Source organism: Pleuronectes platessa, chromosome 10 (assembly GCF_947347685.1).
Source record: "Pleuronectes platessa chromosome 10, fPlePla1.1, whole genome shotgun sequence".
NCBI lineage: Eukaryota > Metazoa > Chordata > Actinopteri > Pleuronectiformes > Pleuronectidae > Pleuronectes > Pleuronectes platessa.
In genome coordinates, this window is record NC_070635.1 from 1,232,362 (window position 1) to 1,244,728 (window position 12,367).

Below are 12,367 nucleotides of genomic sequence, written 5' to 3' on the forward strand. Positions count from 1 at the left end.
TATAGTTAGTGACAGCTGACGAATCCCCCCCGCCCTGACTTCTGACCCCTGGCTCTGCCTGCTGTACCCCCCAGTTAATTGACACGTCTCCTCTGATAAACTCTCTCCCACACACACAGACACACACACACAGACACACACACACACACACAGACAGAAGCTGCCAATAAACCCCACATATTACACATTACACAAAAAACTAATAATCTGCACATATCACTGTCTCTGTTATTGTACAATCATTTCTTAAGGTTTAATATTCAAAGCTGTCCATTGAAGAGCCTCAAGGATTTCCCCCCCCATGCGAGTTGGTACTTTACTTTATGAAAGGAGCCACACAAAGAACTTATAGTTCCCCTGTGTGTTTATGGAGTTATTGGTTCACATGGAAAGGCACAGTGCACTTTAGGTGGTGATCTGTAAGATGAACATAGTGAAACTGATCCAAGTGAAAGATTTGAAGTTTACAAACTGGTTAAAATCAACTAAAATCGTCTCGACAAACAAAACACAGTTAAGCTGCATAAACAGATGTTTCGGCCTCTAGGGGGCAGCAGACTGAGGTAAAACAAGCTGCCATGATAAACACTTGCTAATTAAACCATTTACGCAACAGAGCATTGATTTCTGAATTGTGTTTGTGGCCACGTAGCGGATGAAAGTCCAATATTTACTCTCCTGTTAGCTCTGGTTGAGTCTCCATCAACAAACAGATCCAGAGCTGTAACTTCTACATGTTCCACCTTCTTCCACAGCTACTTGATAATTCTGTCAGGCTGCCACTTGGTTCCCGGCCAGCGACGCTTTAAGGGATTAACAGATCTTTTTTTTTGGGGATGGAAACAGGTCCCTGCAGCTGCTGAGACCAGAGCTTCTGCTTCCACATTGCAAATGGTTATTTGAGCCTCAACCACTGATTAGTGCAGATTTACAGACTAATGCATCGATAAATAATGACAAACATCTTACTCCAGCATCTTATGAAAGTGAGTGAGCATGGAAGAACGAGAGAGAGAACAAGAAAGAGAGAGAGAGCGGAGAGGAGAGGAGTTGAGCGGTAGCAGCTCCAGTCCAACATGTGTTACCTATTGAGTTCTGCACGGGACGAGAAACAAGAGCGAGAGAGAGCGAGAGAGAGAGAGAGAGAGAGAGAGAGAGGCCTACACTTCCCAGGCCTCCCGTGGAAAAGTATACTCCACAATTCATTGCTTCCTTCTCGCCAAATTAAAGGTCCCTTGTTAAAAAGGTGGGGGGAGGGGGTTCATGGGGGGACTGGGGCAACAAAGGGGGGCTTTTACTACAGTGCAGAACAGCCCCTGAACTCAACAACTTATTTGTGTATCGCTGATGAGAGCAGTGTCTTAGGAAGTGGTTTTTTTTAACGTTAAACATCTTTTCTTTATTTCTATTAGACGTGAATGGAGAAAAAATAATAATAAATATGTAAATTAACAAACTGAATCGATATTAAGGATTAAAGTGAAGTAATAAAGAACGTGTGTTACGCAAAAAACGCAAAAACTACACAACTGGAGAGCCCATTAAAGTTTGGTGCAGATCCAGAGGAGGGAGCAGATCCAAGAAACTTTTAATTTAACCTTCTAGTACATGTAGCCACATGCTAACCTTTTTGAAAATAGTAGTTTAAATTGAAATAACTATTAAACTAAAGTAGTTGAATAGTAGTTGCATGTTAAAGATGAAGAAAATTAAGTGTTCAGTTATCAGTAGAGATACTTTTGATATGATTAATATATGAATGTTATCATTGTTTTTCTGTTTTATAACAAGAGGAGTTTGCTAGAATAAGCTGACACTGTCCTTCTAGACTGTTTCTCATTTAGATTTTTGACTGGATATTAAAAACAGAGAGCACTTCATTATTTAAAGCTATGGGGGCCACACCTTGTTTAGCAGGACTGACCCGTGAAATGTTTGAAGCTCATCGGCAGCTTCCATAAAATGCAGTGCAGGTTAACGGTTGTATCCCGTAACATGGCTGCTGGGGCCTTAATGTGAAAAGCAGCAGGAGGCGTGAAGGCCGGATCCTCCCCGCTGGAAGCTGCACTTCCTACACAGGCCTCCCAGAGGAAGAGTGTTCATTCCTTCTGGAAGGTTCCCTCAGGAGCCCGAGCCTGAATGGACACTACCGCAAAAACACCGCCTCCTTACCACATGTTACACGACCTGAGAGGAAACACAGGCTCACACACATCTGGGTTTCCACCTCTGGAAGACTGTCTGGTTTGTTGATGGTTATCGTAGCAGGAATGGTTCCTGCCCCCCCCCCCTCTTTTAGCTGTAATTTACAGAACTTATCAACACTCCTCTGATTAAGTGGATTTCCGCGTCACACCGGCTTAATAAACACTTGATATATTTCCCCCTGAGCAGCGGCTGTTATTTCAATCTGAATATTGTCTCCTCGTCCTGAAGGTGGAAAATCACACGGGTCATCATTCTGCAGTTCTCTGAAGCATCACAGCTTTAAAAGAGGCAAAGAATATAAATAAAAAATAGATTATTTAGACCTTTATTCTAAATTACAGCTCCATTTCCCAGGTATTTGACACTTTGATGAATTACATGCATTTAATGATGTATTTCAATGTTGGTGAAGGTGTAGAAAGTCTATCTGAAGGAATCCAGTAGTAGAAAAACAACTAACACAGATTGAACTGCTAGATTTTCAAATTTCATATCATAGAATATCCTGTTGTGAATGAAGAACTAAAAATATATATTATATATTTAATCACAGTTAAGATTCTTAGTGAAACTATTTGAGGGATCAATTTATTAAGCACAATATCATTTTCTTTTGTTTGTGGTGTTGACAGTTTTGATTGAAGATATTAATTTTCTGTTTTTAAAATCTCAGTCCTGATGAAAACCCACAGATTAACTTTTAATGAAGACACAACTTAAAGTACAACAGATGTTGGAGCCGACAGTGTCTCTGATTCTAAACTCAGCTGATGTCCTGATGTGGATGATCCACTATGAACTGATGCAGTGTCTTCTGATGCTGCTGCTGCTAATTGACTCCCATCATTGGCTCGTTAAGCTCCTACTTTAATAAAGGAGGAGATATCTGTCCATTAGCTCCACCACTTGTCCTTATAGGGTCTCGGTGGTGGAGCTGGTCCCAGCTGTCAGTGGGTCAGAGCTGGGGTACACCCAGGCTCGGGTTGCCAGGGTTGACACACAGCAACAAACAACCATCCACATTAACACCTGCGAGTAAAATCTGGATTCACCGATTACAACCAAGCTGCGTGTCTTTGGGCTGTGGGAGGAAACCTTGAACACTTCTAGATCCACACGTTCCCCAGTGACCCATCGTTTACACTGGTTTTCCACGGCTTTTATCTCAGACATATTTCCAAATGAGTGAGCTGTCCCGACACAAGGTCAGGGCCGGGGCTTAGCGGCTGCTGTCGGGATCAGAGCTGCTGAACTTTCCACTGCAGGGTGCCACAGGTCCATAAGCATTAGTCCGGCCTGTTCCCCAACCAGGCAACAAATACCTGGAACGCTGTCCCCATATCTGTCTGTAATCACCACGAGCATTATCCTCAGGCCAGGAATAGCTGATCTGATAATATCATTGCAGAGACATTAGTGGAACATTACACACACACATTAAACAGCCGAGCGTCTCATCAGCGCTCCGTCAACACAACGGGGCCAACACATAGCTCGGGAGATGGCGTGATAGCCGAGCGCCGGGAGGTATTGTTGGCACAGACGGGCTCTGGAGTCACAGTGAGAGAGCAAATGGTGCTACCTAAAAATGCTGCTGACAAGCTACAAGCACAGAGATTACAAACAGGCAGGAGGTGACACGACCTTCCATTCCCAGTTCAACCAGTACAGGAGGGTCCGTCTATTCTCATTTCAGAAATCAAATACTACATCACGAGAGCTTCAACTGAGGACGTCTATTGATTTTGTGACTTTTCAAACTGTTCAGATTTTAAATTATTTGTGTTTTACGCCTAAATTGAATTTGTCAACCAAAACTAAATTCCTGTGAGTGATGAGAAGACACTAAACGTCCTATAGGTGAAAAATGTTTGAGTGCTAAGTTTACGTATAAACTGAAAAATCATAGATATAAGATTATAAGTTATTGCTGCCTCTGTCTCTCCCGCTGGATTTAGTGACGACTCTCTTATTGATGCAGGTTGATTGGTTCCCAGCTGGATCCCAGGAGCTCCCAGTTCGACAAGGACCTGGATCTCAGGCGTGTGACTGGTATTTGGACGCCTGGAGCTCGACACCCGCCCGCCTCCTCCACTCGGGGGGGTAGTGGGGGGGGGGGAGCCCACACGTGACGAGCGGGAACACGTGAAGCGAGCGGTTTTATTTTGAGAACCCAGCACTTGACATGTTCGACTCGGGGACAGGCGCTTGAAACCAGCTGTAATTTGGGGAACACACCACATCAATTTAAATACCATGCCACCCCCCCGATGAGGCAAAAATACAAACTCTTGTGGCTGAACCCAGGAAAACAGAACTGGAGATTTTGTGTTAAGATATCTGTCATGATACATGTTTTTCTACAAGTCAGGAGGATGTAGGTTTATATTATTATTAAAAAACATTCATCTTTACACTCACTTCAAGTCTGAAGATGAAAACAAGACGATTCAAAGGAAGTAGAGAAAGTAACAGATCATTTCTCTGACTGTTCCCGACACTGAACCGATCTGGAAACTCTGTCGCTCTATATTTGTTTTAGTAGCAGAGAGGAAACAGAGTCTTGAGACAGAGGAGCTGCAGCTTCTCATGAATCTGTCCCAGTCCTGAAACAAACCAGCGTAATCAGCTGGAATCTGATTGTAATTCCCAGTAAGAGGCTTTTAAGATTCAAATCTGTTTTACACGGTTCATCTTCTGCATCAGGCTGAGACGTCTCCTCCGTGTCGCTCTGAGTTCAACATCTCAACTCAGCACATGGAAGTGTGACGCTCTAGAAGTTCTGTTCTGGCATCTTTTGATTATTGGTAAGTTTTTAATAATGACATTTTCCATTTGCACATATTATCTGCTCATTAAAGCAGCTCATCTAAACAACTGTCACATTTATAATAAAAAAATCTATATTATGATTTATTGACATTGAATTGAATGTAGAGAATAATTCATGGATCCTAATGAAATATAACCAGATATATTCAGAAGGCTGATATATATGAATGTGTGTAATCAGGTGCAGCTTGATTGAATTTAAAGAGGATACAATAAGATACAATATGATATAAGCTGATAAATTCTTTGGTGATTTGTTTGTATTTAAAACATTTGTTAACTTGAGTAGATTAAACCGAGCCGTGCATCTTTTGTAAAGACCAAACCTTCTCTTACTTATAAACACATTTCCTTCACGTGCACTACACACGTGCACTACACACATGCACTACACACATGCAACATTGAAGCTTGGTTTCATACGCAACATATTTTACTTTCCATCTGCGAGGACACTTAAAAAGACGTGTGTGTGTGATTGCTACACAAGGGTTCACTTTCTATCTGTGTTTTAATTCAGCGGGGACGAGCTGGGAATAGAGAGACCAGTATCTGTCACTGTCTCACACATGCACGCACACACACACACACACAGACACACACACGGACAGAACAGAAGTCCATGGGTCAGAAGTTCTGGGCACGGCCCGGGAGGATCCTGTTCAGGATGAGGAAACCTGCCCACTGAGTGTGTGTGTGTGTGTGTGTGTGCAGAAGCTGGATGTGAATAGCAGCCGCAGAGTGTGTGTGTGTGTGTGTGTGTGTGTGTGTGCGACTGTAAGCTGATACTGCAGCTCTGTTCCCTGTGTTGTTCTAATCTAACAGACAGACTCAAACAGCAGGACTGTGTAACTCAGCCGTGTTGGTACAAGCCTCCTCCGGCCTCGAACACAGCCTCTCGCTGAGTCACTACCAGCTTCATTACCTGAGCAGCTTCTCTCTGCTGCTGACAACACAACTCAGCTGGGAGAGAAAGGGAAGGTGCAGATGAAAGGGAAGTTTGTCCTCCTCCATTCATCTCCCTCTCCTCATAAAACAGAAGGAGGATGTGGCTGCACATGTCATATACATCAGAGCACAGATATAGAATTTGAATCTAACAGAAAACTAATTAAAGCCACATTGCTGAGAGTCGACTCCCACTCAGAGCCGCCTGAGGGCAAACTGTAACTCTGCTGATTTCTAACCTGCACGTCTTCATGACAAAGTTTTTAATTACAAAGATTCAGAGACACAGTTTGCTTCGAGCTGCAGGAACTTCTAAAATCACCAGGGGACTCAAACAAAGACAGTTTCTTTCGAGATCCAACAATGCACCAACTCATTATTCTTTATTTTCTCACCTTATACATATTTTCATACATCTGCTGACACCAAGTGCAGATCTGACACCAGAACTATAAATATGCATATTGCATCTGACAATGTTCACTGTCTTGCATCTTGCATTTCACTTTTTACTTCACTTTTTATATCTTTTATCTATTATATATATTTTATTTAGATATGTTTATGTATAAATAAATGTTACTTTGTATAAATATTAGAAAAAGGGAATAAATATATATTGTTTCTTTTTATTGCTTTTCTTATGTGTGTTGTATTTATTGTGTTTTTATGTTTCTATGTTCATTTTATGCACCAATAACCAGAGCAAATTCTTTGTAGGTGTAAACCTACTTGGCAATAAATACTTTCTGATTTTGATTCTGATTCTGATGTCTAACTGGGTGAAACTAGAACAACTTTTATTTAGAATCTAATGATGGTCACTGCGGCGCTAAATACAAAAGCAACAGCGTGAAAATACAGAATTCCATATTAATGTGGCTGCTGCAGTCCCCAGTTTGACGCACATGGGGACACAGCGGACATTTTTCTTGTGGTTATGAAAATGTCTGACTTGATAATCTCCTGCTGCTTCTTCATGTATGAACGGTTGACTCCGGAGAAAGTCGTGATCCCTGTTGTGTGGACATTTTCCAGAGTTCATGTCTGAAAACATCTCGTGTTTCCTGTTAAATAAAGACTTAGAAATGCATCTTACCAAAGATAAAGTGCTTGAATCCACTACTCTAACATCTCCAAGATTCAAAACCCTCCTGTGACTCGTCTTTTTCTCTGTCTCTCCATTTCCTACTTGCACTAATCAAAACCGTCAGTGATGGAAAGCAGCTCTTATCTGGATCCAGCTCCTAATAGATGAAGCTTCAGCCACTGCTAATGCACAAAGGACGTCACTAATGGAGGAAGGAGAACAGCTGATGGTGCCCGGCCACATGTGGAAGGTGCAACATGTCTGAACCTCTGATTCTGAACCTTCTGTGAAGCTCAAACACACGAGGACAGTTTCCCTGCAGCCGAACACCAGAGAACATCAATCTACGGCTTAATGAGAACACTGACCGCCGACTGACACCGGCCCTGATGGGTCCTCCTGCCACTCAAAGATCCAGAGACCAGAGGACGTCACTGTGCTGTGTGTGTGTCTGTGTGTGTGTGTCTGTGTGTGTCTGTTATCTGCTGCACAGACGGGCTCCAGATAGCGTCACCTGCACCAGACGCCAGCGCTCGGTGATTCTGGCTTCAGTTGTGGATAGTGTGAGAAAGTGGAGACACGTTGTCCATCTGTACAAAGTCCAGAGTTCAGTCATATTTAAACTGTTGTGTGATGAATGTGGACAAAGTCCAGACGCACATCTTTAGATGTCAGATCACTTCCTGTTCCATTGAAATCAGGTGTAAGATGGTTCGGCCTCAGTGGAGCACCAGGAGTTTCCTGTTCGAGTTTGTGTGTGTGTGTGTGTGTGTGTGTGTGTGTCTGTGCCCTGGATGGTGTCTGTGATCCCAGGTGGGCTGCAGGGGAGGAGCAGAACAACAAGAAGGATGCAGAAAGGGGAGAAGTAAGACACTCTCACTTTCATCTCTCTTTCATCCCTCCTTCAAGCTGAGGAGAGAAAGAGAGAGCTTGCTCAACTCCTCTCTCCCTCCCTCCCTCCCTCCCTCCCTCTCCCTCTTTATCTCTCCCTCTCTCTCTCTCTCTCTCCCTCTCTCTCTCTCTCACACCTTTTGATGTCTTTCAAGTCGACCGAGTTCTTTCCGGTCTCCATGCATCCTACCAGAGGTTTGTGTTGCGGGGTTTGGCACGGCGCCTAATTACTTTTAAGTCATAGACAGGTAGGCGGAAGGTGTGTGTCTGTGTGTGTGTGTGTGTGTGTGTATTTGTTTGAACTGATTTGTTCTCTTCTGCCTTGTTCCCTGGTTTTATAAGAGTTATGAGCTGCTTGTAAACCCAGGAGGCTTTTGGGGGGATTTTGCCGCCAGAACTCAAACACTTCACTGTCACTGGATACGTTATTAGCTGATTTCAGATCAGTGCAGATGAACAGTGTTCTTGTTCTTACCTCACTGTGTGTATGTAAGTGTGCAACATCCCTGTGTCGCCCTTTATGTGTCCCCCACACCTCCCCCTCTCATTAGTGGTGACGCCTGAGTGGATTAACCGCACACACGAACGCACACACGCACACACACACACACACACACACACACACACACACACACACACGCACACACACACACAATGAATGTAGAGCCCATCAATGTGAATCTATCCACCTCAGACATCATGGAACAGGATGGAGGAAGAGGTCAGAACCTCAGATCTCTGCTGCCGACATGATGTGTCTGTCGGTCAAATGACAGAAGGACAAACTGAGACTTGAGCCACGTGGACTCGAGAAGAGTGAGAACGAGACTCAGCAGACTCCGAGTGAGAGCGAGGTCCAACTCTCCAAACAGAGAAACAGTGTGGACCTGGCAACAGTGAGTGAGGAACACAGGACACACTCGCTCCTCCACTCCGGAAGAATCCGTCTGTAGCAATAACACTGTGATGATGACAGGACGTCCTTCACTGTGATCATAACCACATCAGTGAAGAACATCTCCAGGAGCATTGAAGGACTGAACAACCGAACTAACACGATGCAAATTGCCCCAGTGCATGCTGGGGGCTACAGTCTCATGAAATCCAGTTCTTAAGTCCTCACAATGCAAAGCCTCTTCCAGGTTGTGTTCAGATAACTCAACAACTGGGACACAACCTGGATGGAGCCCAACATGACAGAGACACAGTTTACACTGTGTTTGCGTAGGGTTGTGTAGACAACACACACTTGGGGCACATGGGTTCTCCTGCAGTTTAACCTCGCTGACAAAGTGCTGCACCTCCAGCTGGGACGTGACGGCAGGTTTCAAAGTGAGACTTTACCATCCAGCAGAAATATGAACACTACGAACACCCATGATGCATCTGCGGAACGAAATTTATTGTGTGATTTCATCTTTTGGCCTCGACCAGAATCCGAACCATGCTGGTTCTGTCGGGCCGAGCCAGAGGCCGTCACAGCGGAATGTGAGAGTAACAGATGAGAGGCAGGGGGGGGGGGGGGGGGGGGGGGGGGGGGGGGGGGTAGAGGTGGATTACCACAGTGTGACAGACAGAGAGCAGATATCAGTGTCAGGGCTCTGCTCAGGATTTACTGACAAGCTGCGGATGCATCACCGCGCTGATGCTTCCTGATACGGTCTGAAATGTGCCGAGCTGCAGCCGAGCCACCGAGGGGCGAGAGAGGGGCGAGAGAGGGACTCAACCCCACGAACACATGAGAGGGAGAGAGAGCAGAGTACAAAGGGGGCGACCGACCTTTCTTGACTTTCTTCGACGGCTGTTTCTTCTTGATGAACTTGGTGGCCTCTTGTTGGAGCTCCAGCTCCTCCCCCCCGCCGGGCCCCTCTGCAATGGGCTCAACACCTCCTGAAACACAGAGAGAAGCTGGTTCCTGAGCAGATGCTTCAAATGAACAGATCCACAGCTGATCCTGGGTCAGCAGCTCGGCCGCTTCATCACAGAGACCAGAGTGAAGAGCGGCCCTTCAAGATTCAAGATTCAAGATTCAAGATTCAAGATTTTTATTATCAAATGCACAACAACATTAAGCAGTCGCTGGCAATGAAAGGCTTGAGTCACAGGCTCTCTTTAGCAATGCTCAAGTAATTACAACCTATAAAATAAAATAGAAATAGTATAAAACAGAATAAAATAGAATATCAAAATTTAAAATAGAAAATAAAGTATATATAACTAAATATATATCTAAACAGCTGAAGAGAAAATAAAACAACAATAGTGCAATTATGTGCAAATATGAAAAATATGTCACGTATATCGTCCCTTCATGAGAGACGTGTCCTGGGGACGTTTGTTCAAGTGTTTGTTTCTGATAAGTTTGGTTTGAATTTGATGGAATGATTGACAGCTGACTGACAGCTGAGACTGACTCACTCCACCAGGACATGTGTCGGCTGGACGTGGATACTGAAGCTGCACTGACATCAGCTGATCACATCCTGACAGACACACAAGTTACTACGGGTTTAACTGTGACAGACGACTAAGTTGCATTTTGTTGTTATACATCATAACAATTAAGATGTTTGTCAATAACAAAAACTGGATTCATATTTCCCTCCGACAAATAATATGTGGTAAAGAGCTCGACGTCCAGAAAACAGCTTTCTATGTTATTCCTGCTTTTCTAAAGGATATGTGCGCTTGTCTGCATTTATTGGGAAAAAATTCTAAATGTTTTAGTGTGTGTGAGTGTGTGTGTGTGTGTGTGTGTGTGTGTGTGTGTCTGTGTGTGTGTGTGCGTGTGTGCGACCAAATCCCTGCCTGAATCCCATGGATCAGTCTGGATTTAGGGAGCTCCTGAGGCCCGATGAATTGGACGCCTTGTCTCTTCAGCGTCTCACCTCTCTGTCTCCTCCTCACCCCCCCCCCATCCTCATTACTCTCCCCCCTCTCTGTCTCCCCCCCCTCCCCATCCTCATTACTCCCCCCCCTCTCTGTCTCCTCCTTTACGTCTCCTCCCGTCCTCATCCATTCCTCTATCTTCTCTCTGTCTGTCCTGCCTCCTCGTCTCTTCTCGTCTTTATTTCTGTTCATCCTCCTCACTCTCTCTATTCCACCTCTTTGTCTCATGTCCATTCCTCCTTCCTCCCCCCCCCCCCCTTCATCCCTCCGTTTCTCCTCATTTCCTCTCCTTCCCGAGGATTGTGTCCAGTTTCACGGTACTTTCATTTAACATGCACCGAACACACATGTCTTTGTGTCGTGTGTGTTTGAGCATGTACAAGACTGTGTGTGTGTGTGTGTGTGTGTGTGTGTCTGCCATCGTCTCTCCCTTAAGGTGTCTGAGAATGTGTGTGTGTCTCCATCTCCCCCACTGCGTCTTCATCTGTGTGTGTGTGCGTTTGTGTGCGTGTGTGTGTGTGTGCACAGATTACCTTAAGTCCTCTCTAATATTTATCCTGGCCTTTTCCTAAACCCAATCATGTTCTCTTTGGTGAGAGCACAGCCTGTGGCTTCTGACACACACACACGCGCACAAACACGCACACACACACAGACTCACACTCACACACACAAACTCGTTTGAAATGGGATATGCCTCGCTCTTAATTGGGCAGGTGTTTTTCTAGGGGGAGTCATTTTTTTAACGCTGTCTTACAATTTCACGGGGAATGTGTGAGTGTGTGTGTGTGTGTGTGTCTGTGTGTGTGTTTTAACCTCAGTCTTACATCAACATGAGGTAAGGAAATAGCCCACCTCTGGAGCCACTCTGAAACAAAATCACATCATGCACACACATACACTCTCTCTCAAACTCACACACACACATACACTCTCTCTCTCACACTCACACACACACAGACACACACACACACAGCCTGTCTTTTCAAGCTGACCTCCGGTGCATTCCTCCCTCTCATCCCTCTCTCCCGCTCTGTAAATAGGAGGCGTAGCAGCGACTGTGTGGTGTGTGTCTGCGTTTCCCTCGGCCGCGCTCACGTCTATATTTGTCTCAGCTCTCGGGTTATCAGTTTGAAACAACCCTGAGATTTAGAGTCTATCCTCTGCACCGCATCACACTTCAACACCCGAGGGAAGCACTGGAGGGGAAGATGACACTGTAATTATAGTTGTTATGTTATAGAACTTGTATAAGGAATGGCTGATGATATATATATAGATCAGAATTAGAAGCAGGGTAAACCTGTAGATGTGTAACGTTTGTGTGACTATAGAAGTTGTACAAACTGTAACACACACAGGGTGGAAGCTGGGATTGTGGCGGATGGAAAAAGTAGGAGAAATTTATTTAGGCGCAAATTTACATCAGATGAAAATCATGTCAACTGCACGCTACATGTGTTGTTCATCAGATGAAAATCATGTCAACTGCACGCTACATGTGTTGTT

General features: G+C 44.5%; 1 protein-coding gene across 1 annotated transcript in view; it reads right to left on the reverse strand.

The window, feature by feature from the left end:
- bbs9 (Bardet-Biedl syndrome 9) overlaps window positions 1-12,367 on the reverse strand; it is a 126,580-nt gene that overhangs the window by 43,753 nt on the left and 70,460 nt on the right. The window contains exon 21 of the mRNA XM_053432824.1: window positions 9,749-9,859. Within this exon, the coding sequence (XP_053288799.1) occupies window positions 9,749-9,859 (111 nt within the window). The remainder of the gene's footprint in view (window positions 1-9,748; window positions 9,860-12,367) is intronic.